Source organism: Ascaphus truei, chromosome 9 (assembly GCF_040206685.1).
Source record: "Ascaphus truei isolate aAscTru1 chromosome 9, aAscTru1.hap1, whole genome shotgun sequence".
NCBI lineage: Eukaryota > Metazoa > Chordata > Amphibia > Anura > Ascaphidae > Ascaphus > Ascaphus truei.
Window position 1 is genome coordinate 68179286 of NC_134491.1, and position 27373 is coordinate 68206658.

General features: G+C 42.0%; 1 protein-coding gene across 2 annotated transcripts in view; it reads left to right on the top strand.

Moving 5' to 3' along the window:
- The window catches only part of MAGI3 (membrane associated guanylate kinase, WW and PDZ domain containing 3), a 261214-nt gene that overhangs the window by 147017 nt on the left and 86824 nt on the right, over positions 1-27373 (top strand). For both annotated transcript variants that reach the window (XM_075615295.1, XM_075615296.1), the window contains exons 3-5: positions 4937-5056; positions 25412-25624; positions 26685-26856. In XM_075615295.1, coding sequence (XP_075471410.1) covers positions 4937-5056; positions 25412-25624; positions 26685-26856 — 505 coding nt within the window. The remainder of the gene's footprint in view (positions 1-4936; positions 5057-25411; positions 25625-26684; positions 26857-27373) is intronic.

Here is a 27373-nt window from a genome sequence, read left to right on the forward strand (position 1 = left end):
TCTCTAGCAGTGCACCCATTGTATCTAGTGACTACCTGGTCACATGATTTTCCCCATAGAACTTTGCATCTTTGGTCCTCTTCTGCTGCACTGACAGCCATTTAGTGAACCCACGAGCTGAATCTTCCATGATCGATCACAGGAGAACGGCTCGATCGGCAACTTGGCTAATTACTTATTGTGTGGATTGTACTTATGCACATATTAAAGGGGGGGGAAAGATACAATTTAAAAAAAAAACGCCAGCTTGGACTGCTTTAAAATGCTTGCTCTAAGACAAAAGTCAGCCATGGCAGTAATATGTTTAAGGGGTCACATCTGGGTGATTGATGCTTTTCTTTTAACCAAAATGTTACACCTTTAAGTTTTTCTACACGTATAAAAAATGGTGAGCGGCGACTTGGGAGGGGTTGCATTTTCTCTGGCTGCTCCTTTTTATCTGAGGTCACTGTGTTAATAATAATAATTGCATGTTCTTGTATAGCGCTGCTAGTTGTACGTAGCGCTTTACAAAGACATTTGTTGCAGGCACAGGTCCCTGCCCCGTGGAGCTTACAATCTATGTTTTTTTGGTGCCTGAGGCACAGGGAGATAAAGTGACTTGCCCAAGGTCACAAAGAGCAGACACAGGGAATTGAACCAGGCTCCCCTGCAACAATCTCAGTGTCAGTCAGTGTCTACTCACTGAGCCACTCCTTCTCAAGAAGAGTTTGCACCGGCAAAGGCCTTCAAATCCTTGACTTGAATGATAAAACAGCCTTTGTTGTACCTTGAAACACCTTATGTTTTCTGCAATGCACAATAACATTGTGCTTTACCTTCCCAATCCCTGCCTCCATCAACAACTCGCAGACGTGTGACAAACCTGATCTGTTATGTGTGGGTTCTTGTAAATATGGACTTGGTACATTCTGTTCTGTTGACCTCTTGTTCTTACTAAATCTGTGCCTCCAAAGTACTCTCAAAGTGACATTTTACAGGCTGGTTTCGTCTGTGCACGAACACTGTTGACCAGCAAAAATTGCACACGCAATTATAGTACAGTAAAGTGCTCTTATTTACTTCAATGGCAATAGCTCTACTATTAGAACCAATGGCAGAGATGTTTAACCCTTTGGGTTGCCCATGACGTAGCTTCGCCTTGAGGTCTGGCACACGAGGGGCCCCATGACGTAGCTTCTTGCTCGTCTGCTAGGTGACATCTTGTGAATGTGTGGAGGCTCCTCATCAACTCGCATAAACGGTGACGTCACCATCAAGCGATCGCTCGTGGTGTCGCGCCCCAAAGCATTAAAGCGGCGTCCACTTTACTCACCGTAAAGCAAACGCCTCCTTCCTTTTTTTTATTATGTAGAAAACGGCGTTCCTAATAAATTCTGGCGCTCCACAGGTCTCGCAAAAATATAAACAATATTTACTCTGGTGGTTTGGCGCGACGTTTCAGCTTCTAACACAGTTATCTCAACACAAGTCTGTGTTAGAGACACAAACATCGAATCGAAGCGAACCACCGGATGAAATAGGGTTTTATATTTTTTGCAAGACCCGTGGAGTGCCGGGGGGGGGGGGGATTGCTGCTTTAAAAGATTAAGGTCCATGTTCACTAAATAATGATATTTTAAAAGTGAATGGGCAGTAAGGTGTCTTCCAGTGCTAGACAAAAGTGAACGAAGAACAGTGGCATGTTTTTGGGGCTACATGAAAGCGGATTGACACCTTTTTGTAAAAGTATTTTGAAATCCTTTTCTAAACTTTGAAATGACCCCTTGTTGTTTGGTGGTGAGTAGTAGAGGGGATTGCTGCTTCAGGAAATTGCATAAACCCTCTTGCTTCACTTTACTGCGTACAGTGCAGGAGATTTCAGTTCTCTATGTATATGTTTATATAAAGCCACTAATGTATGCAGTGTTTTACAGTATTTTAATACAGGTTGCACAGGGAGATCATATCTAAAGTTACACAAGTGCGTTAAACAATAATGCAATAGGAGTAAGTTCAGTATAGAACATGATTGAAGGGGTAACTGAGTGCAAGGAGAAGATTCAAGCCCTAATTAACCCAGTGCTTCGCTAAGGAGGTGAGCTTTTAGGCGTGACTCGAAGATGGGGAGGGATGGGGCGTTTGCTAATGCTGCAGGGGAGCTCCACAGGTAGGGAGCTAAAAGTGAAAAAGATTTGATATGTAAGAGTGCTGTAGAGACAAATGGAACGGAGAGGAGACGGCCTTCAGCGGGGCATAAGGAACAAGAAAGGGTATCGCGAGAGATTAGAGTGGAGATGTGAGAGGTGGTAGAACAATGTTGTCTTGAAGGAGAGTGAAACTTTATAGTTAACATGGAGTTTGATGGGGAGACATTGAAGGGATTACAGGAGGAGAGGAGCAGAGACTGACCTAGAAGATAGTGTTATCACTCTCAGCAGCATTTTTGATTGTGTAGAGTTGGGATGCAGGAAGGCCAGAAAGGAGAATGTCGCAATAGGCAAGTCAGGAGTTAATGAGGGCATGTGTGAGAGTTTGTTTTTGAGCGACAGAGAAAAGGGTGGATTAGAGACTGAATGAATGATAGTGTTATTGACTGACAGTAAACTCAGGAATTGGGCCTAATTTAGGGGGGGGGGGGATTATGATTGTCACGGGAGACCAGAACAATTAAACAGGGGATCAGTATATTAGACAGAACTGCAGAGTTGAACAAAAGTGATTTTTTTTTAAAAAAGTTTCCACAAACTTCCAGTACATATCACACACACACACACACACACCACACCACACCACACCACACCACACCACACCAGGGGGAACGAAGCTAAAGCCCAAGGTATGGGGACCTACGTCCAAAAGCTTACCCTGATATGGGTACCCAACATGTGCCGCTGTCCTTGGTAGTATGGGCAGCACTGCCTTGATCTCCGCTAGCTAGCAGTTTTAAATTCCCCACAGTTGCTGCACTCGAAACAGCTCAGGCCGACGCTGCACACACAGGCCGCAGCTCCTCCGGTTCCTCCAGACCCCAGAAATGGGTCTACTCGGTTTCCTTCTGCTGGCTCCCTGTCGGCTCTTACAGCTCTATCAGAACACAGCCTTCACAAAGGCCATCAGGTCCAGAATTACTCTTGAGGCTGGGGAGAAGGAGTATTTATACCTATCCCCGTCCCAATCGGGGAGATTCCAGCTAGTCTGGGTAGAAACAATAGTCCTGGTCTCTGCACACAGCCCCAGACCCGCTTGAGGGGATTACTGGGGTTGAAGGTGGGCCAGGAAGACCAAAATAGCATTCCCAAATATGGTCATTCCTATCCTTAACATAGTCCACAGGATGTAGGCAGATACAGAACAATGCCCACACAACTCCCCTCCACAGTCATACAATACAGATATAGCCCCAGGGATTACAGTTTTCTTGCAGAACAAGTACAATCCGCAGGTGGTCGACCTCTCCCATGTTCCTCAACAATGGGCCTAATCCCATCAGTGTCCAGGCCTACAATACCAAACTCTGATTACGGATCCTTTTGCCAGAGAGTTAACCCCTGCACAGGTCCACTCTCTTGAACAGAGCTGCACATCACTGTTTTACATACTTTACGAATAACATATATAGAACTGGTGCAATAAACTACATACATAAATAAATACATCATATCGATGACATTGGTAATGGTGGGCTTAACCTTTATTTTAGAACAACCAAATCTACCCCTACCGTCACAATGATGAGCTCCATTTTAGCCACGTTAAGTTTCAAGAGACGTAGGGCCATTCAGTCTGACATTGCAGCAGAGAGAGAATTAGTGATTTGGAACTGGATGTCTGGAGTAAGTTTAAGGTTTGAAAGATACCGCTGTGTGTCCTCTGCGTAGAGTTGTTAATTTAAACCAAAGGAGCTATTGGGATCACCAAGTGAGTGTGTACAATATATAGAAAGAAAAGCGGTGCTCCCAGGCACATCAACAGACAGGAGGACAGGATAAGAATAAGAGTTGGCAATGAAAGAGTAGTTAGAGAGATCAGAGTAGGACCAGGAGAGGGCTTTGTCGTAGATACCAAGGGAGCAAAGAATTTGCTGAAGTAGATGGTGGTCGACCGTGTCAAAAGCAGCAGAGAAGTCAGGCTAAATTTAGAGCCCTTTAGATTTGGCAATGTGTAGATCATTAGCTACTTTGATCAGGCAGTTTCCATGGAATGAGTGGTTTGGAAGTCAGATTGCAATGTGCAGAGAGTTTGAGTGTTGAGGAAATGGACTAAGTGCAAATAAACAGGGTGTTCAGATGCTTGGTTGCAAAAGGCAGGAAAGGTAGGACGATAGATGGGGAGGTGGGATAAAGGGTGATGTTTATAAGGATCGTTTTCACTATTGCATGTTTGAAAGCAGAGGGAGAGGTATCTGAGCGGATCGAGTAGTTGAAAATGTGTGTGAGTATGGGGAGCAGAATTCAGGAGGGGGTTGGATGAGGCAAGAAGGAATAGGGGTCACGGTTGCACGAGGGGGAAGAAAAGGGTGATAGGAGCTGACTGGATTTCAGCAATTCTCTGCCCACCGAAGGCAATTTAACAGAACCCCCAATCAACTTGAATGTTCAATATTAAGGCTGTAATTTAAACACGAATGTTTTCAAACGGGGGCATAGTTAGTTTAGTTACAGTGAAAAGAAATCCCCATCTCCTCCAATCTTTGCCATGCCTCCCGGACTCCGCAAAACTTTCTGTTCTTTGCAATTCCTCTTCCTACATAATTCATTGCCCTAGTTTTACAAAGTGAAGCGCTCTCTCAAATGAGAATTTCATGAACTTTTTCCTCTCTCTCTTCGGATTCCCATCTCGGGCTGTGATTATCAGAGTCCCCATGGGCCCAATTCTTTAACAGAAGTGTTTTTTTAGCCTTCCCTGGCACAGGCTGTAAGGAATCTCAAAGTTGCTCCTGTTTGTTTCACTCCAGGTACAACACGCTCCCCACGAGATGGCGAAGTCCCAGAGGTCGATTATAATTTCATTCCCGTTGAGCAGTTCAAAGCTCTAGAGGACAGCGGAGCACTGCTGGAAAGTGGGACATATGACGGTATGTTCATGTCAAATAGTTATGTGTAGAAATATTTCTGCATTGCGAAAATTAATGGTAAACAGCAATGGCTTTTTTATTTTCACACCCAGATTACCACACTTTTGTATTTGCAAACGTATAAATTCCACTCTCCTTTTAAGGGGTCAGTCCTTCCTAGAACAAATGTGCACAAAGGACAGCGACATTCTCACATCGCTTTTACATTTCTATGGTAACAATAACTTTCATGTTTTTTTTTTTTTAACAACCTTTATCTACTGTCTTTAGCGGATAAGACTCCCTGTCTGTCATTAAAGCTACGGGTTCTGAAACCCTAATCCGTTAAATAGATAAACATAGGTAGCTGCTGCACTTTAATTCATTACTTCAGGAGAAACGCAACACACGTTCATTTTTCACAAGATACAAATAAGTTAAATGGTTATTTTATAGTGGCAATCCGAGCTGAACCCCATTAATTTCAGGTCCGGGGACTCCCTGCTTCCAGACATACCTCGTAGGGGGTACCAGTAGCAGCTCTGCTCGACTAGCAGGGTTCACATAATGGCGGAATTTCAAAGTTCCTGACCAAGCTGGGCCAATAGGAAACCGTAACATCATCGTGGAAGCTTTAAACCCCAGCTTGCTCAGCCGCAGTGCATACTAGCCCCTTCTTCGCAGCTAAGTATCTCTGGGAGCAGAGGAGACCCCCTCCTTCGAACCTGTGCTACAAAATGAAAAAATTGAAAACTGCATGAATTGTTCCTTTAACCCACTGTTTCTCACGCATGGTGGCATGGCCACTGGCGGATTTCCCATTGGGCCGAGGTGTATGTAGCGTAGAGCAGCAATTTTTATTTGGGGGGCGGGGAGGGTGGCGGTGCCAAATTACGGGGGAGAAATCTGTGTGTGAGAAAGTCTTTCCTTTTTTCTGGAGTGCCCCCCTCCTCTAGCGTCACATGACCCCAGGCCTACAGGCAGCAGAAATCTTTAAGTCCGCTACTAGCCGTTACCCCTCTGCGATGAGTGCTGCGGCCCCCCTCGGGTAACACTGTCCGCTGCTCCGCTGGCATATCCCGCAATGTTTGGAGACTGAAAGGCTGTGGTCGGCCTGTACACACACTCCTTTCTGAGCCTGGCACTGAGGAGAGAGAGGAAAGGCAGGTTGCAGTCTCCTCGCGCCAATGAGATGAGTGTGCTATGTGAGAGAGAGTGAGCGATTTGAGCAGAAGTGTGAGGATACTCTGTGACGAAGGAGTGAGTTGTCAATATGGAATGTTGAGAATAAGGGCATGAATATGTGTGACAGGAGGGTGAGTGTGGTGAGCTTGTGCGCGTGAGCTTGTGCGCGTGAGCAAGAAGGGTTGCGTGCCCAGGTTCAAAGAAAGGTTGAGAACCCTTTGAGTGCCCTACCACGTCATGAAGTCTGGCACTCCAGGGGCCACATGACATAGTAGTTATGCCATGTATACAATGTGCTCGTTTTGTAGGGGAGATCGTGTTCTTTTCTGCGCGATCTGACCGGACCTGGCAGGGAAGAGGAGGACTTTCCTCTCTCTCGTTCGCATCGCGATCATGTGATTGCACCGGAGGAGTGATGACGTGTTTGCAATGTGCCGTAGGGGCTGACATTTGTTTACAAATGTGTGTACACACATACATATATAAATATATATATATATGCTTGTGTGTGTGTGTGTGTGTGTGTGTGTGTGTGTGTGTGTGTGTGTGTGTGTATATACGTGTGTGTGTGTGTGTGTGTGTGTGTGTGTGTGTGTGTGTGTGTGTGTGTATATATATATATATATATATATATATATATATATAGATATCGATAGATAGGTAGATATATCTCTCTCAGGAAAAGAGAGACGCATGATTCTGTGCAGAAATGTTATTCTCAACAATATAAAGTATAAAATAGCACACTCACAAGTGTAGTTATAAGATACGTCTTTCTGTTACCACGAGCAGGCTGTGTATCGAGTGACCTGCCTGCATCTATCCCTAATTGTGGTCAAACAGGTTACTTTTTATTACAGCAGTAGTTGCGATCTCATTCTAATTGTTCTACTGGTATCCTGGAAGCTCATACATTTTGAACGAACTGTTTCAATATCGCCTGTGGAGTGCTACAAGTTTCCTGACTGAGACATGAGCTGTTCCAGATGAGTATCATCTCATATGAAATTGACTGACTCTAAATGTTCTTATTCTAGCTGCACTTGTGAGTGTGCTAATTTATACTTTATATTGTTGAGAATAACATTTCTGCGCAGAATCACGCTATGTGGCACGCACCTCTCTTTCTCTTTTCGTGCTGGATTCACTTCGGATGCGGTTCATCCTGTGAGAGTCTGCGGATGTTTATGAACTTATATCCAATTTTTATTGATTTGTCATGGACAATCTGTGGGCTATCCAATATTAGAAATAGAAATTGATACTGTTTTCTCAGCTATATTTAATTTATTTTGGTATATTTTTTATTATATGTTTTTATTGTATTTAGCACCTACACATAGTTTATATAGCATATGTCTGTCTAATATTTTCAGTTGTATACCCTGTTATACCTTACACTGGGTCAAACTATTATCTCTTTATACATTCAGTGGGTATTTTTGATTGAGCGCTTACGGTTTTTGTATGTGTGTGTAATGTGTGGGTGTGTGTGTGTGTGTATACTCACACGTCCATCAAGTTCAACCTATGCTAAAGTTAGACAACAGATACTTTATCCTATATCTGTACTTCCTTATTGATCCAGATGACATATCATCCAATAATATCTCTTAAAGGGAAAAATAAAGTCCTTCCTAACTCCAAGAATTGGTAATCGGATTATTCCCTGGATCAAAATCCTTCCCATGTTTACTTACTGTATTTGGTATATTCCAGTATACTTTTCCTTTCTAAAAAGATGTCAACATTTTTTGAACAAATCTATTGTATCTGCCATCACAGTCTCCATGGGTAATGAATTCCACATTTTAACTGCCCTTACTGTAAAGAACCCTTTCCTTTGTTGCTGGTGAAATTTCCTTTCCTCCAACCTTAAGGGATGACTCGAGTCCTTTGTACTGCCCGTGGGATTAATAGTTCTTTTGAAAGCTTCTTGTATTGTCCCCGAATATATTTGTATATAGTTATCATATCCCCTCTTAGACGCCTCTTTTCTAATGTAGATAAATCTAATTTAGCTAGCCTCTCCTCATAACTTAAATTGTTCATCCCTTTTATTAATTTGGTGGCTCTTCTCTGCACTCTCTCTAGTTCCATAATGACTTTTCTTAGGATTGGTGCCCAAAATTGTACTCCATATTCAAGGTGTGGTCTTACTAATGCTTTGTAAAGGGGCATAATTAGGTTTACTTCCCTTCCATCCATTGCATGATTAGTGCAAGATAAGATCTTGTTTGCCTTTGCAGCTACTGCATGACTTTGGGCACTATTGCTAAGCCTACTGTCTACAAGCACTCCTAAATCCTTCTCCATCAAGGATTCCCCCAATTTATCCCCATTTAATTTGTAAGTCGCCTGTTTATTCTTCCTTCCCAAATGCATAAACTTACATTTATCTGTATTAAACCTCATCTGCCATTTACCTGCCCAAGTTTTCAGTCTCTCCAAGTCATTCTGGAGATAAACTACATCCTGCTTCTGATTCTACTACCTTACACAATTTAGTGTCATCAGCAAAGATGGAGACTTTGCTCACGATGCCAATCTCAAGGTTATTAATAAACAAGTTAAAAAGCAGAGGTCCCAGAACCGATCCCTGAGGTACTCCACTCACGACTTTAGCCCAACCTGAAAAAGTTCCATTTATGACAACCCTCTGTTGTCTGTCCTTCAACCAGTTTTCAATCCAGGTGCATATATTTTGACCGAGTCCAATTTGCTTTATTTTGTACACCAACCTCTTGTGTGGAACCGTATCAAAAGCCTTTGCAAAATCTAAGTAGACCACATCAACTGCATTACCCTGGTCTAAAGTCCTACTTACCTCCTCAAAGAAACAAATAAGGTTAGTTTGGCAGGATCTATCCTTCATAAATGCATGCTGACTATTACTAATTATTTTGTTTTCCATTAGGTATTCCTGAATATTATCCCTTATTAAACCTTCAAGTAGTTTCCCCACTATTGAAGGCAGACTTACATGCCTGTAATACCCTGGTTGTGATCTAGCTCCCTTTTAAAATATAGGCACTACATCTGCTTTACGCCAATCTTGAGGTACTGAGCCTGTGGAAATGGAGTCCTTGAATATTAAATGTAATGGTTTGACTATTACTGAACTTAACTCTTTGAGAACTCTTGGATGTATGCCATCGAGGCCAGGTGCCTTACTGTATTTACTTGAATTTTTTCAAGCCGCCTGTGAACGTCTTCCTCAGTTAACCAATTGGTCATTAATATAGAGGTTGTGGCTTCCTCCTGTGGCCCTACAATAGAAATGGATTATTTACTGGTAAACACAGAGGCAAAGAATTTGTTTCATACCTCTGCTTTTTCCTTATCTCCAATAATCTGCCTACCCATCTCACACGGAAAGGGTCCTATATTTTCTTTTCTCGTTTTTTTGTTATTAAGGCACTTAAATAACTTTTTAGGGTTGATCTTACTTTCTATTGCAATCAATTTTTCATTATCCATTTTGGCTAATTTGATTCCACTTTTGCAATTTTTGTTACATTCGTTAGAATTCTGATACGATGCCTCCGTCCCTTCTGACAAAGAATCTAAACACCTGCCTCTTCGTTTCCATTTCCTCCCCTACCTGTTTATGTAGCCACATTGGTTTTGACTAATTTCTTTAATACTTATAACCCAAGGGTATACACTGATGAGTGTGCTTTTATAACAATGTTTTAAAGACTGCCCGTTTATACTCTACATTTTTCCCTGAAAAGGCATCATCTCAATGTATTACTTGTAGATTAGTCCTCAGTTTATTAATATCTGCCTTTCTAAAGTTTACGGTCTTTGTTGAACCCAAGTAATCTGTTTTTTGATAATTTATTTCAAATCAGACCATGTTATGATTACTGCTACCCAAATGTTCCAGTACTTGAATATTTGCTATTACTTCTACATTGTTTGATATTCCCAAATTCAGTATTGCCACTCTCTCTTGGTTGGTTCCTCAATAATTTGGGTCATATAATTGTCTTTAAGCACCCCCAAAAACCTGTTTCCTTTTGTTGTAATACTAATCGCATTGCCCCAGTCTGTCTGGATAATTAAAATCACCCATTATACAAACATGACCTAGTTTTGATGCCTTCTCCATTTATAGTATTTTAGCTTCCTCCATCTCACAGATATTTGGTGGTTTATAGCACATCCCTACAAGCATTTTCTTTATACATTTACCTCCACTGCTAATTTCTATCCACAAGGTCTCTACATTTTCATCATTCCCTTCATAAACATCTTCCCTTATAATAGGTTTTAAATCCGATTTAACATATAAGCATACTCCACCTCCCCTTCTATTTGCTCGATCCTTCCGAAAAAGGGAATAACCCTCTAAATTAACTGCCCAGTAATGCGTTTCATCCCACCATGTTTCAGTAATGCCTATGATATACTGCTCCATTGTAGCTATTAATTCAAGCATGCATTTAAGTTTTTTTCAGCCTATACTATTATCTTATCTTCTCCTTCCTTTCTGCGCCAACTTGGTTTTTAGTCTTTAGAAGTTTTCTAGTATTATCTGTATTTACTATGAGTATCTCGCTGCTTGTCAAACTCGTACTTGCCCCATTCTACCTCCATAACCCATTGTTTCCTCATCTATTCTATTTAGTTTATCTGTTTAATTCCCCTCCCCCCTCCTTCGTAGTTTAAAATCTCCTCCAACCTTTTTAGCATTCTCCCCCCTAGCAAAGAAGATCCCTCTTCATTGAGGTGCAATCTGTCCCTAGAATAAAGATGGCACCTCTCAGAAAAGGAGTCCCAGTGCTCTAAAAACCCAAAACCTTCCTGCCTACACCACTTTCTTAACCATGCATTAACCTCCATAATCTGTTTCCCTGTGGTAGCGCATGGCACTGGTAGTATTGCAGAAAATACTACCTTGGAGGTCCTTACCTAAAGCTTTTGGCCTAGATCCCTGAAATCAATTTTAAGACCCTCCATCTTTCTCTAACTTTGTCATTGGTGCCAACATGTACCAAGCCCGATGGGTCAATCCCAGCCCCTCCCAACAATCTGTCTACCTGATCCACTATGTGCCAAACCTGAGCACCTGGGAGTCAACAACTGTTCGGTTCATGTGGTCATGGCAACAGATTGCCCTGTCTACCTTCCTAATAATGGAGTCCCCTACCACCTACCACCACAATCTTTCTTTGTACCGGAGCATCCTGATTCCCTTCTGTGCTGGAGGACCTATTCCCCTGGCAGCTAGAGGAATCAGTTTCCCCCAGCCTTGCCATTCTTGCCCTGACACTCCCAATATCTTCACTCAACATGGCAAATCTATTGGGATGGTCAGCTCAGAACTGGCCTGCCTCTCCCTATTGCCCCTGCTTCCCCTTCTAACTGTTATGCAGCTACCTATCTGCTCCTCACTAACAGTGCCACCATCTGCACCACTAGTCTAAGCAAGGGCCTGCTCAGTGAGTACTAAACCCCTTTCAAGATTGTCAATGTCCCTCAATATTGCAAGTTTCCTCTTCAGATCAGCAATCTGACTCTAAAGAGACCACCTGCTCACACTTCTCACAGCGGTATGCTCCTTGGAACAGCTGCTCCAAATGCACATACATGTGGCAAGATGTGCATTGAGTGGCATTTTCAATCCTGCTCATTGTAGCAACTATGAAGTTTATAATAACTAACAATAAACTGTATTTCAATATACTATACCTTGTTTAACCCCTTCCTTGTTTAAACTGCTTTTAGTTTTAACTGCACACTTAATACAACCAGCACTTGAAATCAGCCAGTCAATGAAAAAAGTCCAGCTGATTTCTACTAATCAATTGACATTTTTTAGTTTGATATAAATTACTGTATTTTTTTTCTCTGTGAACCCCTCTGGCACTCCAAGGGTTAAGGGTGGTTGGTATATTTTTACATTAAACCAATTGCACTAATACTCTGTAAGTAGTTTAAAAATTATTCCACGTCAAGAAAAAAAGGATTTATATTAAAAGATCTCTCTTCCCATTCCTATTTGTGCAGCATGAATAATGTGTATGTATGTGTGTGTATATGTGTGTATATATATATATATATATATCCTAAATCCAAGACCGTACTGGTCCCCTTTTTTTCTTATTTGGACCACTGGCTCTGACATTTAATATACTATACTTATGTTAAAATGTATTACTTTCTTTGTTCTGTAAGGAATGGGAGTTATGTAGTGACACTGGGACCCTCAAAAATTTCCACATCACTTGAGCGCTCTGCGGAGCTTTCACGCGATGCTCTTTGTTCTGGCGGTCGGCCTGAATGGGATGGGGGGTCCATGGCGTGGCATTTTTATTGACTTATACCATATGTCATTAGGGCACTGAAGGGGTTAAAAAATAACAATTGGTGAAGAACAATGTAATAAAGTTGAAATCTCCCCTTATTAGCTCCTTGCGTATCCCCGAAAGCAATTCGCGGTCACGTGACTGCTGCGCGCAATTGCGATGACAGAACTTTCCTCAGCTGGCCGCGATTGTGTTCATGGCTCCCAGTAGTACACGGAGCGCGTTCTGCCATAGAAAACAAGCGACTACTATACGACTCAGCTACTATGTCATGGGGTGCCTGGAGATCACATGCTGCGGTAGCTACGTCATGGGGAACCCATAGGGTTACATAGAAGAGGCCAAGTTACTCTGTATGGGACCGTTACATCGTTTTCATCCTGCAGAATTCTTCATATACAGAAGCGACCAGCGTACGTGTTAACTGTTCGTACAGAAATGGGTTTCCTGCTTCATGTCCCTATAATCGGAATTCATCCCATTAACACTCTGTGTATCTGGCTCCTGTGGTTTTAATTCTGCCGGCGGGATTTAAAATCCACAGGTCTGTTTGTTTTTTGTGCAAGGCTGGCATAATTAGAACAGGAACATTGCAAGTTGATGCACAATCCTATATTTTTGTTTGCCACAAGCCGGTCCCCATGAGGCTGCACATTTTGTGCACTCCAAAGAAATATCTGCATATAAATGGCTAGAGGAGTACTCGCTGCTGTGGAAACATGCAGTCACTCCCAGCAATGATGATCATTTACATTTTGTCGCCGAGTTTATTTTTAAAGAACATCATGCATTATACATTAGGTATATTCATGCAGCCATACCTGGGATGGAATTTGGCACAGTAGAAAAGTAAGAAAATGTTTACTTTATCAACACAAGAAAAGTGTGTATATATACGGAAAATAATTCTTCTAAAACAGCGCTAGAACAAAAAAAACACCAATGTGAAAAATCTGCACAAACTTAGTGTAAATGATAAAAAGAAAAACTAGTAATAATAATGAAGACGAAGAAATAAAGTAACACGTCCTCCCCAAAGTTAGTAGGAGGAATCCATGGGGTTAAATGTAATGAAAATATATCAAATTAAAAAGTCCAGCTCATTACTCATCTACTAATCAGTTGGATTATTTTTTTAGACAGTTGATATTATATATTTTTTTATGTTTGTTTCTTTCATTATAAAGCTGAACCCCGTTATAACGCGGTCCTGGGGGGCCACAGAATGAGACCGCATTATAACCGGGACCGCGTGAATATTTCAGCGCTTCCGGCATGTAGATCTCTCTCCTCTTTGCTGTCAGCTCTCCTCACTTCATAGGGCTGTGTCCACGTGCTCTCCTCTTTGCTGTCAGCTCTCCTCACTTCGTAGGGCTGTGTCCACGTGCTCTCCTCTCTGCAGCTGTCAACTCTCCTCACTTTGTAGGGCTGTGTCCACGTGCTCGCCTCTTTGCTGTCAGCTCTCCTCACTTCGTAGGGCTGTGTCCACGTGCTCTCCTCTCCAGCTGTCAACTCTCCTCACTTCGTAGGGCTGTGTCCACGTGCTCTCCTCTCTGCAGCTGTCAGCTCTCCTCACTTCGTAGGGCTGTGTCCACGTGCTCTCCTCTTTGCTGTCAGCTCTCCTCACTTCGTAGGGATGTGTCCACGTGCTTTCCTCTCTGCAGCTGTCAACTCTCCTCACTTCGTAGGGCTGTGTCCACATGCTCTCCTCTCTGCAGCTGTCAGCTCTCCTCACTTCGTAGGGCTGTGTCCACGTGCTCTCCTCTTTGCTGTCAGCTCTCCTCACTTCGTAGGGCTGTGTCCACGTGCTCTCCTCTCTGCAGCTGTCAACTCTCCTCACTTCGTAGGGCTGTGTCCACGTGCTCTCCTCTCTGCAGCTGTCAGCTATCCTCACTTCGTAGGGCTGTGTCCACGTGCTCTCCTCTCTGCAGCTGTCAGCTCTCCTCACTTCGTAGGGCTGTGTCCACGTGCTCTCCTCTCTGCAGCTGTCAGCTCTCCTCACTTCGTAGGGCTGTGTCCACGTGCTCTCCTCTCTGCAGCTGTCAGCTCTCCTCACTTCGTAGGGCTTTGTCCACATGCTCTCGTCTTTGCTGTCATCTCTTCTCACTTCGTAGGGCTGTGTCCACGTGCTCTCCTCTTTGCTATCAGCTCTCCTCAATTTATAGGGCTGTGTCCACGTGCTCTCCTCTTTGCTGTCAGCTCTCCTCTCTTCATAGGGCTGTGTCCACGTGCTCTCCTCTTTGCTGTCAGCTCTCCTCACTTCGTAGGGCTGTGTCCACGTGCTCTCCTCTCTGCAGCTGTCAGCTCTCTTCACTTCGTAGGGCTGTGTCCACGTGCTCTCCTCTTTGCTGTCAGCTCTCCTCACTTCGTAGGGCTGTGTCCACGTGCTCTCCTCTCTGCAGCTGTCAGCTCTCCTCACTTCGTAGGGCTGTGTCCACGTGCTCTCCTCTCTGCAGCTGTCAGCTCTCCTCACTTCGTAGGGCTGTGTCCACGTGCTCTCCTCTCTGCTGTCAGCTCTCCTCACTTCGTAGGGCTGTGTCCACGTGCTCTCCTCTTTGCTGTCAGCTCTCCTCACTTCGTAGGGCTGTGTCCACGTGCTCTCCTCTTTGCTGTCAGCTCTCCTCACTTCGTAGGGCTGTGTCCACGTGCTCTCCCCTTTGCTGTCAGCTCTCCTCACTTCGTAGGGCTGTGTCCACGTGCTCTCGTTTTAGGCGCGGGGTTCGGGGTGGGGCCATGACGGGGTGCAGAGGGGCTGCCCGTTTACATTAGAGCTTTCCCAGGTCAGGGCAGTATACAGACAGTGCACCCCCCCCCCCCCCACCCCGACCAACCCCCCTCATCCCTGCAGCAACGGATTGCAATGCCAAGCTATAGCAGTTCTGGAGCCACATCACATCTGTTTAGTGTCAAGGCTGCGGGTTTGTGTGGGAGCGGAGATCCCATCCCAGGATCTGATTGTGTGTGTATCCACCCCACCCCCCTCCCGTTTATGCCAGGCTGCCGGTGATCTCCCCTCCTCATTGGCTCCCTGCCACACCACGTGACGCGTCTCCGCTTGGGATCACAATCCTATTGTATCCCCTGCTGGCTGACGCGTCAGTGTGTAGTGAGCCTGGACACAAGGAGGCACTAGGGACATCTAGGGAAGAGGTATGGGGCTGGTGAGAGGCGTGCACGCAGTTGTGCATGCTGCCAGTTGCACTGGGGACCCAGCCTTTAGGACACCGCAGTACTGAGAAAGCTAGGAATGCAGGATCAATGCTGTAAAGGATCTCTTATCTGCAGTTGTAGTACCATTATCTTGCCATTCTTTTATTGTTTTCTTGGGGGCATCGAGAGATCTCAGCACATGTTTTTGATCATGCGTTAAAGATGCCTCTTTAAGAACGAATCGTAACTTCTGCATTGTGACCCTCATTAGCCAGTACTTCTCTGGATAGCTGCCTGTTTTGTTTTTTTATCCATGAGTAATAGCAGGCGGAAGCCAAAGTCCGTTCTACAGTAGCGGCAGTGCTGATTCGTTCGTAAATATTCCTGTCTAGATTTGTACTTCACACACACAAAATATCATAGAGTTTAACTCAGGGGCCTGCAACACATTTAAAATCCCAATGTCAGCTACTTCTTACCTTTAGTAAGTTACTTATTCTCTTTAAGCATCTGGCACCCAAGAAAAATTGATTGTAAGCTCTATGGGACAGGGACTAATGCCTGAAAAATTCTGTGTACTGTGCTCCGTACATTACAGCACTGCATTTTAAAAAGTGTGCGTGTGTGTATATATATATATATCTATATTATCTGTATAGGCGCTCCAGTGAAATATATTTGGGACTTTTTGTTCCCCATTGGAGCCGTTCTCAAGAACAACAAACACTGAAGAGACCTAAACCACAGGGTAGATTGCAAACACGGCACAAAAATTATGCTGATCGGGTGATGTTGCTGCCTTAGTGACGTCACTATGTGTAAGATGTAGCTGTAAAAATATACTAGTGTTAAATACATACGTGTCTCATATACATAGTGAAAAGTGTGTGCAAACATAGTATTAGGGATTCCAGATTTTGGTTTTAACCTGGAAACACCCAAAAAAAACACCACCAACTGATCATCTTGCACTTCCAGTTAAAACCGATAATGAAGCACAATTTCTTATTGAATTAGACCTCTTTTAGCAACCCAGCCACGGATACAAGATATATAGATACAAAGGTAACACAAAGGAAGGTATAGAGTGCAAAGATAACCACCAAATTCAGATTTGTGTCAATTTTTTTCAGTTAACACAGATTTTGTTTTAATAAGATGAAAACATGGGAAAAACGGAAAAAAATAAACACGAAATCCCTACTTATAATATAAAACAGACAAGGTCTGCTACGAAACATATTCAAAGTATAGAACAAATAGAGGTTGTAATTAACAACTGCACACAGTAAATAAATAAATTGGACACGTATACAGTACATGGATATAGCTATAACCATATGTATATAAAGATAAATTCATTAGTGTAAATGAGCTGATTTAAGTAAAGTTATTAAGTCACAAGTTAATGTGTAGATGTATTATGTACAGTCATGGAAGCACTCAGACAAATATAAATAACGATAAGAAATGTATACTTTTGTCAAACTTCCTTCCCATGACCATACACACGATCGGGATGTACCAAAGCAGTACCAACTTAAGGGTAGGAAGAGTCTGGTATTATGGCTCGTAAAATCTTTCTTCAAAACTTAGCCTCGAGAGGCGACACATCTAACTTGTGGTGTCTAATATAAGTATTCTGTGAAGACTGTGTAGCAGCTGTACATTTCTTCTGATGAGGCAAGGGCCTTATTGGCTCATGAAGTAGCTATGGCCCTAGTAGAATGCGCATTAATCACTCATGGACAATCTAGTTGATTAAGCATATATGCCTCTTGTATACATAGCTTGATCCATCCAGCGATAGAAGAAAGAGACATGGGCAGTATCTTCTGATACTGGGGAACAGTATAAACAACCGGTCTGAACTATTATAACTGTGATTTAATAAGATAATGAGATACGGTTCTAACCACATCTAGACCATGCAAATGCTTCTCGTTTTTACCCTTGGGGCTTGGATGGAATGAAGGAACCACTTGGTTCATATGAAAATCAGAGACCACTTTAGGTCGGAACGGAGATACAGGTTGCATAACTATTTCTTTTATTCTGGTGAACCCTAAAATAAGGTGCTTTACAAGACACGGCCTGCAATTTCCCCAATTCTTCTCGGTGAAGTAATGGCTGTAAGGAACACTGCCGTGAGGGTAAGCCATTTATCCGATATCTGTAATAATGGTTCCAAAGAAGCAAAAGATAATGCCTCAAAAAACATATTCAAATCCCAGGCAGGCACCAGGGGATGGAGTCGAGGTCTGAGTTTCTCGACTGTCTTGAGAAAATGAAAAACATCTTTATCATTAGCTAAAGCGGTATTAAAGAACACTCCCAATGGTGTCACGTGAACCTTCAGTGAATTAAGGTTTGGCATATCCACACTGCAAAAAAAATCAAGTACATTAGGTGACTTGGCTTTCATTGGGTCTAAGCCTTGAGGCACCCCACTTGAAAAAAACCTGTTAACACTCTATGGTATATTTTGGAAGTAGATTGCTTTCTAGTGTAGAGCATTGTCTGGACTACTTTGTCTGACAGTCACTTGTTCTTTAAGTGCCGCTCCTCGGTCTCCATGCCATCAAGATGAGGAATGCTGGATTTGGCTGCCTTATTGGTCCCTGTGTGAGAAGATCAGGTAGGTGAGGTAACCTCCAGGGAGTTTTTGTGGACATCTTTATTAGACCACTGCCTTTTTGTCCAGAATGGGACTCTAACAATTGCCTCTACCTTCTGCCTCCTGATCTTTGTCAGAACTTTCTGAATCATGGACAGAGAAGGAAAAAGTTACTAGTGGGAAGTTGTACTGCATCAACATTGCTTCTGTAAAGGTTGTTTCTCGATCTGTGATTTCGGGGGAAAAAGACCTGGAGTTTTGTATTTTTTCCTGTTGCCATCAGGTTTATAGTTGAGACTCCTCAGCTGGAAGTCATTTGATTGAACACGTCTGGTTTCAGGGACCACTCTCCTTAAGAAATCTGCAGAGATATTTGATTTCCTTGCCCTTATGTGAGGAAAACAATCTTCTGCCCAAGACAGGATCTTTGAAACTTCTTTCAATGCTTGTGAACTCCTTGTGCCTCCCTATTAGTTTAAGTAAGCCAGTGCTGTGGCATTGTCTGGGGGGGGAATAAAATAAATATATATATATTTATATTTGCTAGCACTCCAAATAACACTGCAAAGTGATGGCGCCTGCCTAATAAAAATAATGTAAAAGATATTAACGTTCTTGCAAAGGGTAAATAAAGACAGCACTCAGTCCAGGATTCCAACGGTGTATTCCGCATATACAGTACCTTATAGACGCCCAATTCGACGTTTCGATTCTGCAGAGAGATCTTTCTCAAGGGGGGTGCAAAGACAAACTGATAAATGGTTAATAAAACACCTGTTCCTTATTCCGTGATGCAGAGAAGCCTTGCGAAAATCATCTAGACCTACTCCGGTGCGGCGCCACCATCTTGTGGGACGTCCGATCTCCCTGTTTGTTGACTAAATTTGTCAATATCAGCTGTATCTAGCTCACGCTGCTAAAGCGTCCAGGTAACCAAGGTAACCTGCATGCGCATTGGATCATTTAACTCAATCCCTGAACTAAGACACTAGTCAAATATTACAGGCTTCTCCTGAACCAAAATATGTGAGGGATAGGAGTGAAGAAACAAATGGGAACATAAATACTGCATGGAAAGAATATAAAATCACACACGTTTCCAGTTAGCTCAAACTCCAACACCCACTACATATATATATATATATATATATATATATATTATATTTTTTGTCAAAAGGAGTGCTACTGAGCGTGGCAAATGTATACAACAAAAGATAGGGGTGCCCAATGCTACATCCAATTGACAAAACATATATACACATAAGCTCGCACAAATAAAAGCATTTTGTTAGCCACAGAACGGTATCATCTATTTATTTTTTGATGAGAGAGAGAGAGAGAGATGAATGAGAGAGAGAGATGAATGAGAGAGAGAGATGAATGAGAGAGAGAGATGAATGAGAGAGAGAGAGATGAATGAGAGAGAGAGATGAATGAGAGAGAGAGATGAATGAGAGAGAGAGAGAGAGATATGAATGAGAGAGAGAGAGAGAGATATGAATGAGAGAGATATGAGAGAGATATGAGAGAGAGAGAGAGAGAGAGAGATTTTCAATAATCAAAAAAATAAATAGATGTTCATGCGAGTTGTTCCGGATCAGCGCACACATAGGGCTCAGAGTCTAACCCTGGGTTTTCCCGTTTATCTTATTTTCGTGTGTTCTAGAATAGCCACATGTGGTACATCTAATATAAATATCTCTTTTTTTAAACTTGCTCCCCGGTTGACGTAGCCGTTTAACCTCTTTGAAAGGTACGGGGCTTTAACCCACTTCATGGTAGGCGATTAGGCCGATCTGAGTACCAGCATCTTGTCTGTTGTACGGCTTTATTGTTGTGCCCTGTTCCCTTGTCTCTTTCCTTTCCCCTGCCCTTATGACTTTCTTTGTTGGTTAGAGGCTTGTAATAGCAGTCTAAGGTTGGAAAATGAGGAGACTCTAATAGGATGATATGTGCATGATACAGTCATGTATACTTTATCGATTCTTATATATATAATATAATATAATACATATGAGCAAATGTCAGCGATTTTATATATATATATATATAATTATTATATAATGGGGAGAAATAAATAAAACCACATATAATGGCATACTGAACATCCTCCATTAGAAAAAAGACATACAGGCATACCCCGGTTTAAGGACACTCACTTTAAGTACACTTGCGAGTAAGTACATATCGCCCAATAAGCAAACAGCAGCTCACACATGCGCCTGTCAGCACGTCCTGAACAGCAGTACCGGCTCCCTACCTGTACCGGAGCTGTGCGCAAGCGTATGCACACACAGCTGTCTCTCACACATACTAATACTCCTTGTTCTTCCATCCCTATACACCAATAGGGACCACTTAGTATTCACACACACTTTTAGTTGTGCTACAAACTCTCACATTTCCACACCCACCCACACCATTTATATCCACTCACACTCCACACACACCTTGTGTAAAGCACTGTATATACTGTGGGCTCTCCATTCATTTTTATTCACACTGATACACATACACACTCTTTCTTCACTTGCTTTCACAGTAACCTTTTGACACCTCTAGCCATAAAACACATCCACACCGGGGGAAGGAACAGCACAGATAACATTCCAAGAGACACTGTTTTTAAGTTTACCTTTTGCTTATTCATTGTAACATCGCCGGAAGAAGAGATCAGTGTATCTCGAAAGCTCGCACGAATAAAAGCATTTCGTTAGCCATAGAACGGTAAATAAATAAATCTATTTATTTTTTGATTATTGAAGCTCGGCTAACATGGTACTGATACCTCTACAAGTATATATATATGTATGTATATATATATATATATATATATATATATATATATATATATATATATATATATATATATATATATATATATATATATATATATATATTTTATTTTATTTTTTTCAATCTTTCTACTTCTACTGCAGACCATTTCCCTTGGGAAAAGACCCTTCTTAGTAGGGCATCCCAACTTTCCAGGCTGGCATCGGTAATGAGGATGTTCCAGGTTTTAATCTGTAGGGCTGTGCCCTTCATGAGATTCAAGTGACTTTCCCACCATCTCAAACTAGGATTCGGCAATATACCGTTATGATTGTAATACCGCGATAATAAAAATGGGCGTTAACTCTGTACTTACCATTGTTTATTCCAGCGGTATTACTGTCTGCCGGCCGCCGGCCTCTGCTTAAAGCTGTAGCATTTACCGGGCTTCCAGCCTCTACCCTCCCTTCTGGCTGCTTCTGCAGAGAAGGGAGGGGGCGGAGCCAGCAGGGGTGGGGGCGGAACCGGCAAGGGAGAGAGGGTAGAAAGCGGAATTGGGAGCTCTGTGACAAAGCTACAGCATGTGAACGAGCTCATAGGAATCCTGCTGGTAATCCCCCAGTGTCTCTCTTACACCCTCTTCCCCCTCCCCATGTCTCTTAAACCTCTTCCCCCCAATGTCTCTTAACCCCTGTCTCCAAAGAGACATTGGGGGATAGGAAGGGGTTAACAGACATTTTGATGACTTTATATATTTTCTTTATTACTGGGCATGTATCGCTACAAATATCGTTATCGTGATAAATTATTTAATATCGTTATCATCCCAGTCCTATCTCAAACTTTCTCGGTTGAGGAAAGATAGAGGAATCTCCTGTGCCTTCATACATGCAGTAATATGTATTTGATTTGTATGTATTGGATCAGAAGTGCTCATCCCTGTAACATAGTCTCTCATAATATTGGTGTGGGTGTGTGTATATGTATATAATATGTATAGTGGCACCTGTGCTAGTAGGTTTAACCATACTACAAAAACTTGAACAATATACCCAGTTAAAGTGGGAAAGTTACTTGCTAGTATGCAAATGAGGCAGGTAGGGCAAGTAAGGCCTCAACCTCAAATTGGGGACACATGAAAAAGTAATAGCCCTCATTCTCCAGAGATTCTATTGTCCAGGAGCTTGATGGCGTTCAGGAAGATGACATGAAGGGATAGGGTGCTAAGAATCACCGCTATCATTCAAACATAAATCTTGCTATCTATAGCTGACAGACTCTCTCCAGTGAAGCAGAGCTACAAGAACTGGAATACAAACTTGAAAAGATTAAATTGGATATTGTTGGCCTTCGTGAAGTAAGAAGAAAATATGAAAGCCTCATTGAGCTCAAAAGCGGACACCTGTTTATATTACATAGGCACAGAAAATGGAAGCATCGGTGGAGTAGTTCATCATTAACAAGAGATGAAGAAACAACATAGTTGAATACAAAAGCTCATCGGAACGAGCAAGCAGAATCGTTATTCCGTTAACAGAGAAACAGACTTCAACTAAACCAAGTGTATACCCCAACATCAAGTCGCACAGACAATGAAGTGGGTGACTTTTACCATGAAATCAATCAACTTAACAAAGGATATTTGCACCTCAAAATCATTATGGGAGATTTCAATGCAAAAGTTGGTACCCAGCAGAAAAACATATCAGTTAGTAAGCAAGGTTACGGTACCGGGAATGAACGTGGAAACAGATTGGTAGTATTTGCAGAATGTGAAAACTTCTATACTACATTGTTCATTTATTCTTCAAGATTAATCCAAATAGAAAATGGACTTGGAGTGGACCCAATGGAATCAATAAGGAAATGTACTATATTGTAGCTAACAAACACGTGATTGAAGACTGCAGAGTCCTTAATACTTTTGATACATGGAGGGGTCACCAATCGGTTCGTTGCAAATTACATCTGAACGCAAAGTTGTAAAACAGAAAACTGATTAAATAGAAGACAAAAACAATCAATATTAATAACCTCAAGAATAACAGCGGATTTCAACTAGACACTTTAACAAACAATTCTGAAGATTGTAGTTGAAAGCGCAGGAATAAATGGTCGAAAAACAGGATAAGAAAATTTCTGAGGAGATAACAAGAAATTAAGCAATCCTAAAATGCAAGAACATGAATTGAATATGCAGAGCTCTGTAAAAAAATCTGAAAACCTATAACTGAAGATGTAAGAATGTTACAGATATGGTGAAGAAGATAAAAGTTGAAAGAAGTCGAAGCAGAGACTTATGCTTGGGAAAATCAAATCATTGCACTCAAATAAGACAATGGATCATCAATAAAAGACTGTGCTCTTGTCAAAGAGTTGAGGACTTCTACATGAAATTGTACAAGAACACAGATAACACAGGGCATAATCCAGCAGAGGACAAGCGAGAAGAAATCACCAATGATGTACCATGTGTCCTTCCAGAATAAGTGGCAAAAGCAATAAAATCCATGAAGAATGAGAAGGCTCCTGGGGAAGATGGAATTACAACTGAAATCTTGAAAGAAGCTGGGGAAGAAGAAGAGAATCCTTTGAGACCTCTCTACATGCTGCTTGAAGAACATGAAGTCCAGAACAATGGGCAATTACATAGTTATCCAAATCCATAGGAAAGGAGACAAAGACCTCAAGAACTACAGACCGATCAATCTACTTCCAAGATTCATACGAAGATTCTCGCTAATCGACTGCAGCAGACGCAGACCGCAAACGATTACAGTAGACACCATGTCACCAAAGCTTTTCACAGCAACACTTGAATTGTTCAAGACATTGCATTGGGAAGGAAAAAAAATCTATATGGTTAATACTTGAACCACCTATGACTTGCAAATCATATTTTTGCCAAAATTCCAGGACATCTCCATCAACAAATTGAAGAACTAGTTGAAGCGAGTAAGAAAGTGCTCCTCTTTTTATTATTCTCCGCAAGACAAAAAGTAATGTTCAACAATCGTGTCAACTCTGCAAAGATCAAGATAAATGGAATAGAACTAGAAGAAGTCGAAGACGGTCCACCTTCGCCAGCAAGTAACAATAGATGGGAACCTTTTGAATGAAATCAATAGGAGGATGGAGTGAATGTGGAAGAAACAAGACAATCTTTAAGGGAACCTTCCACTGTCCCTCAAGGTTTTCTGCCCGTTATCATGTATCGATGTGAAACTTGGACCCTAAATGCGAAGATAATTCAGAAGCTTCAGATAACTCGAAGTATGGAGCGATGTATGCTGGGTATTACTCGAAGAGAGAGGAAAAAGAACGAATAGGTTTTAAACAAACAAAAGTCTGTGACCTCACCTGGGTGAAGAAATGAAAATGGTAGTGGACCGTGTATATACAGTATAGCAAGAAGAAATGACCATCGTTGAACATACAGTAGATGGTATTTGACTGGATTCCAAGTGTAATGAAAAGACCAAGACGACCAAAAGTAAGATGGGAGGATATATTCAGAAAATGTGTTTGAGCAACATGGAGAAGAAGCTTGCAACCACAGTGCTTGGGCAGGCCTTCATCCAGCATTTGATGAAGCATGGCTGAAGATTATAATTATCTATATATGTATACATATATTACATAGTTATAGTTTGTATAGTTGAAAAAAGACACGTCCATCGAGTTCAACCTATGTTAAAGTTAGACGGCAGATACTTATCCTATATTTCTATTTACAGCTTGTTGATCCAGGAGAACGCACACAAAAATGCCAGTGAAACATTATCCATACTATATACATATATACAGTTTTGAAGGTGTTTATCCACTCCTTTCAGGTTTTGAGCTCCTTTCCTATTCTCCAATTAGCAAATAGGTGTAAAACACACTTCTACAATGTGGTAGTCTGAAGTTCCCCCTCTACAGTAGAATGTGGTGAGTGTCTGTGACTAACATAAATAAGAGAAGTATATATATATATTATTATTATTATTATTATTATTATTACTTTTCACAAAGGAACTTGTGCACACCCAATTTGGTTATTTCTGTTTTTTTTTGCCACTTTTAATTGCACTGAATCATAGAATAAATACTGTGTGTTTAGTGTAGATGTTTAAAGGGGGTTTACTTTCTTGACATGGTTAGCAGACTCAAACAAAATTTTGATCCAACCAATTGACTCCTTTGTTAAAAGACTTGGGATCACAAATGTTAAATTTCACTCATATTGCAAGTCAATTTGAAAAGTAGCCAAGGGTTTTTGTATTTATGTATTAATACGTATATTATTTTGGACTGACAACGTTGGAACAACCTGTGTTTGTTCTGCAGGTAATTTCTACGGCACCCCGAAGCCTCCAGCCGAGCCGAGCCCCTTCCAGCCTGACCCAGTGGATCAGGTTTTGTTCGACAGCGACTTCGACGCAGAGACCCAGAGGAAAAGAACCACGTCTGTCAGCAAGATGCAGCGCACAGACTCCTCCCTCCCAGAGGAGGAGGATGAGGAGGAGAGGGAGGCAGTCAACGGCAGCAGTGGAAGTGGAGGTCAGCCAGACAAATAGCACACTGCAAAGGGCCAGCCATATATGTATCTGAAGGAGATAATGACATGGAGCTATTTCTTTTAGTTCTATATAAGGGTGCTAGTCTCCGAAAAAGGAAGACCATTCATGGGTTGTGATGCCTTGTAATCGATCAACATATCAATCGTAAAAGATTTGCTCGTGCATACGTTTTTCGAGACTCGTCATAAGATGTATTCTCTGGTGATGGGAACTGAAATACATCATTATTTGAACTCCCGTGTCTTTCTGTCCTAAGTATTGCTGAAATTACCTCTTGGAAGTAATACAGATAAATCATTATTAGAATGTCATTGGGTACTGGCTTTTCACTACCCAGACATTCTACTAATGATTTATCGACTGCCCTACCCTTCAGTTTGGCACTCTAGACAGCCGACCTTCCCAACGGGTTTCGTGGATGATTGATGTACTTCATCGGGGGTTCTCAAAAGCGTATGCACAGACAAACCTTGTTACTTTATTGTTAGATCTCAACATGGAAACGGTGCAAAAATAAATGTTCTAAACTTGAGAGAGAGAGACGTTGCGGCCTGAAACGTAGTTCGTTTCCATGTTGATATCTGCAATAAGGTAACGAGAGCGGATTTCTTAGTGCTGCAAATATTTCTTCAGTCTACGTGGATTTAGGTGGTAGTCTTCAGTTCAACACACAGAGGGTTTACGTGTGTGTGTGTGTGTGTGTGTGTGTGTGTGTGTGTGTGTGTGTGTGTGTGTGTGTGTCGGTCGGTCTGTCTGTCTGTGTCTGTATAACAAAAGAGTAACACGGCACACTCAACTTGATGAAAAAACAATGTATGTAAAACATAAAACAATTTTTGTCAAGATTAACGTGCTTGATTCCGGTATACATACACTGTGTGTGTGTATGTGTCTTTATTTATTCACAGCCATGGATGGAGATGGCTGAAGTGGAATAATAAGAAAGATGCATATGTTAGCATGTTCATCTCTGGTGATGTATTGTAGACCTTGATTCTTAAATTGTCATGGTCCCCCCTCTATCCTTGGGATTGTTTCAGAGCACAAAGACAGACCAGACCCGTCAGAATGGGGGAAGACCGTCCCAAGCTACAATCAGACCAACAGCTCCATGGACTTCAGGAACTACTTAACACGAAACGATAACCTGGAGCCTCTTCCAAAGAACTGGGAAATGGCCTATACCGACGCAGGAATGATTTACTTTATTGAGTAAGTCGGAACAGTATTCAAATGTATGAGGTGCAGTGGTATATGCATGCGTCGGAGTGTTGGTCGTGTTCTTGGTCATCTTGCTGTGTGCAACTAAAACCGAATTGGGGTCCCAAAGGCAAAACGATTTTTTTTCATAGGGGGGTGCAATGTAAAATGCTGGGAACCACTTGGTTACACTGTAAAGCAGTATGGCAAGTTAAAGCAGTAACTCAACCCCGCACCCTTTCCCCACCACCAGAATACAAAATGGAGACATTACCTGATAGTTCTCTCAGGTATCAGCGGTTACCATGGCAAGCTTTGTCTTAATGCGTTAATGACCGCAGCCATTTTCAACTCCCAAAATATATATATTTTTTATGGTGAGTAGAATGGTTTGTTGCTTTAAATAAAAGCGTAGCCCGCGCCTCACTCACAGAACACGTGAGTAATTAATTCTGTGGGTTTAGAAAATCTGTAGTTCAATAATTATACAAGAACGTAATCGTGGAAATTGTCGCTGTAGAAAATAGTC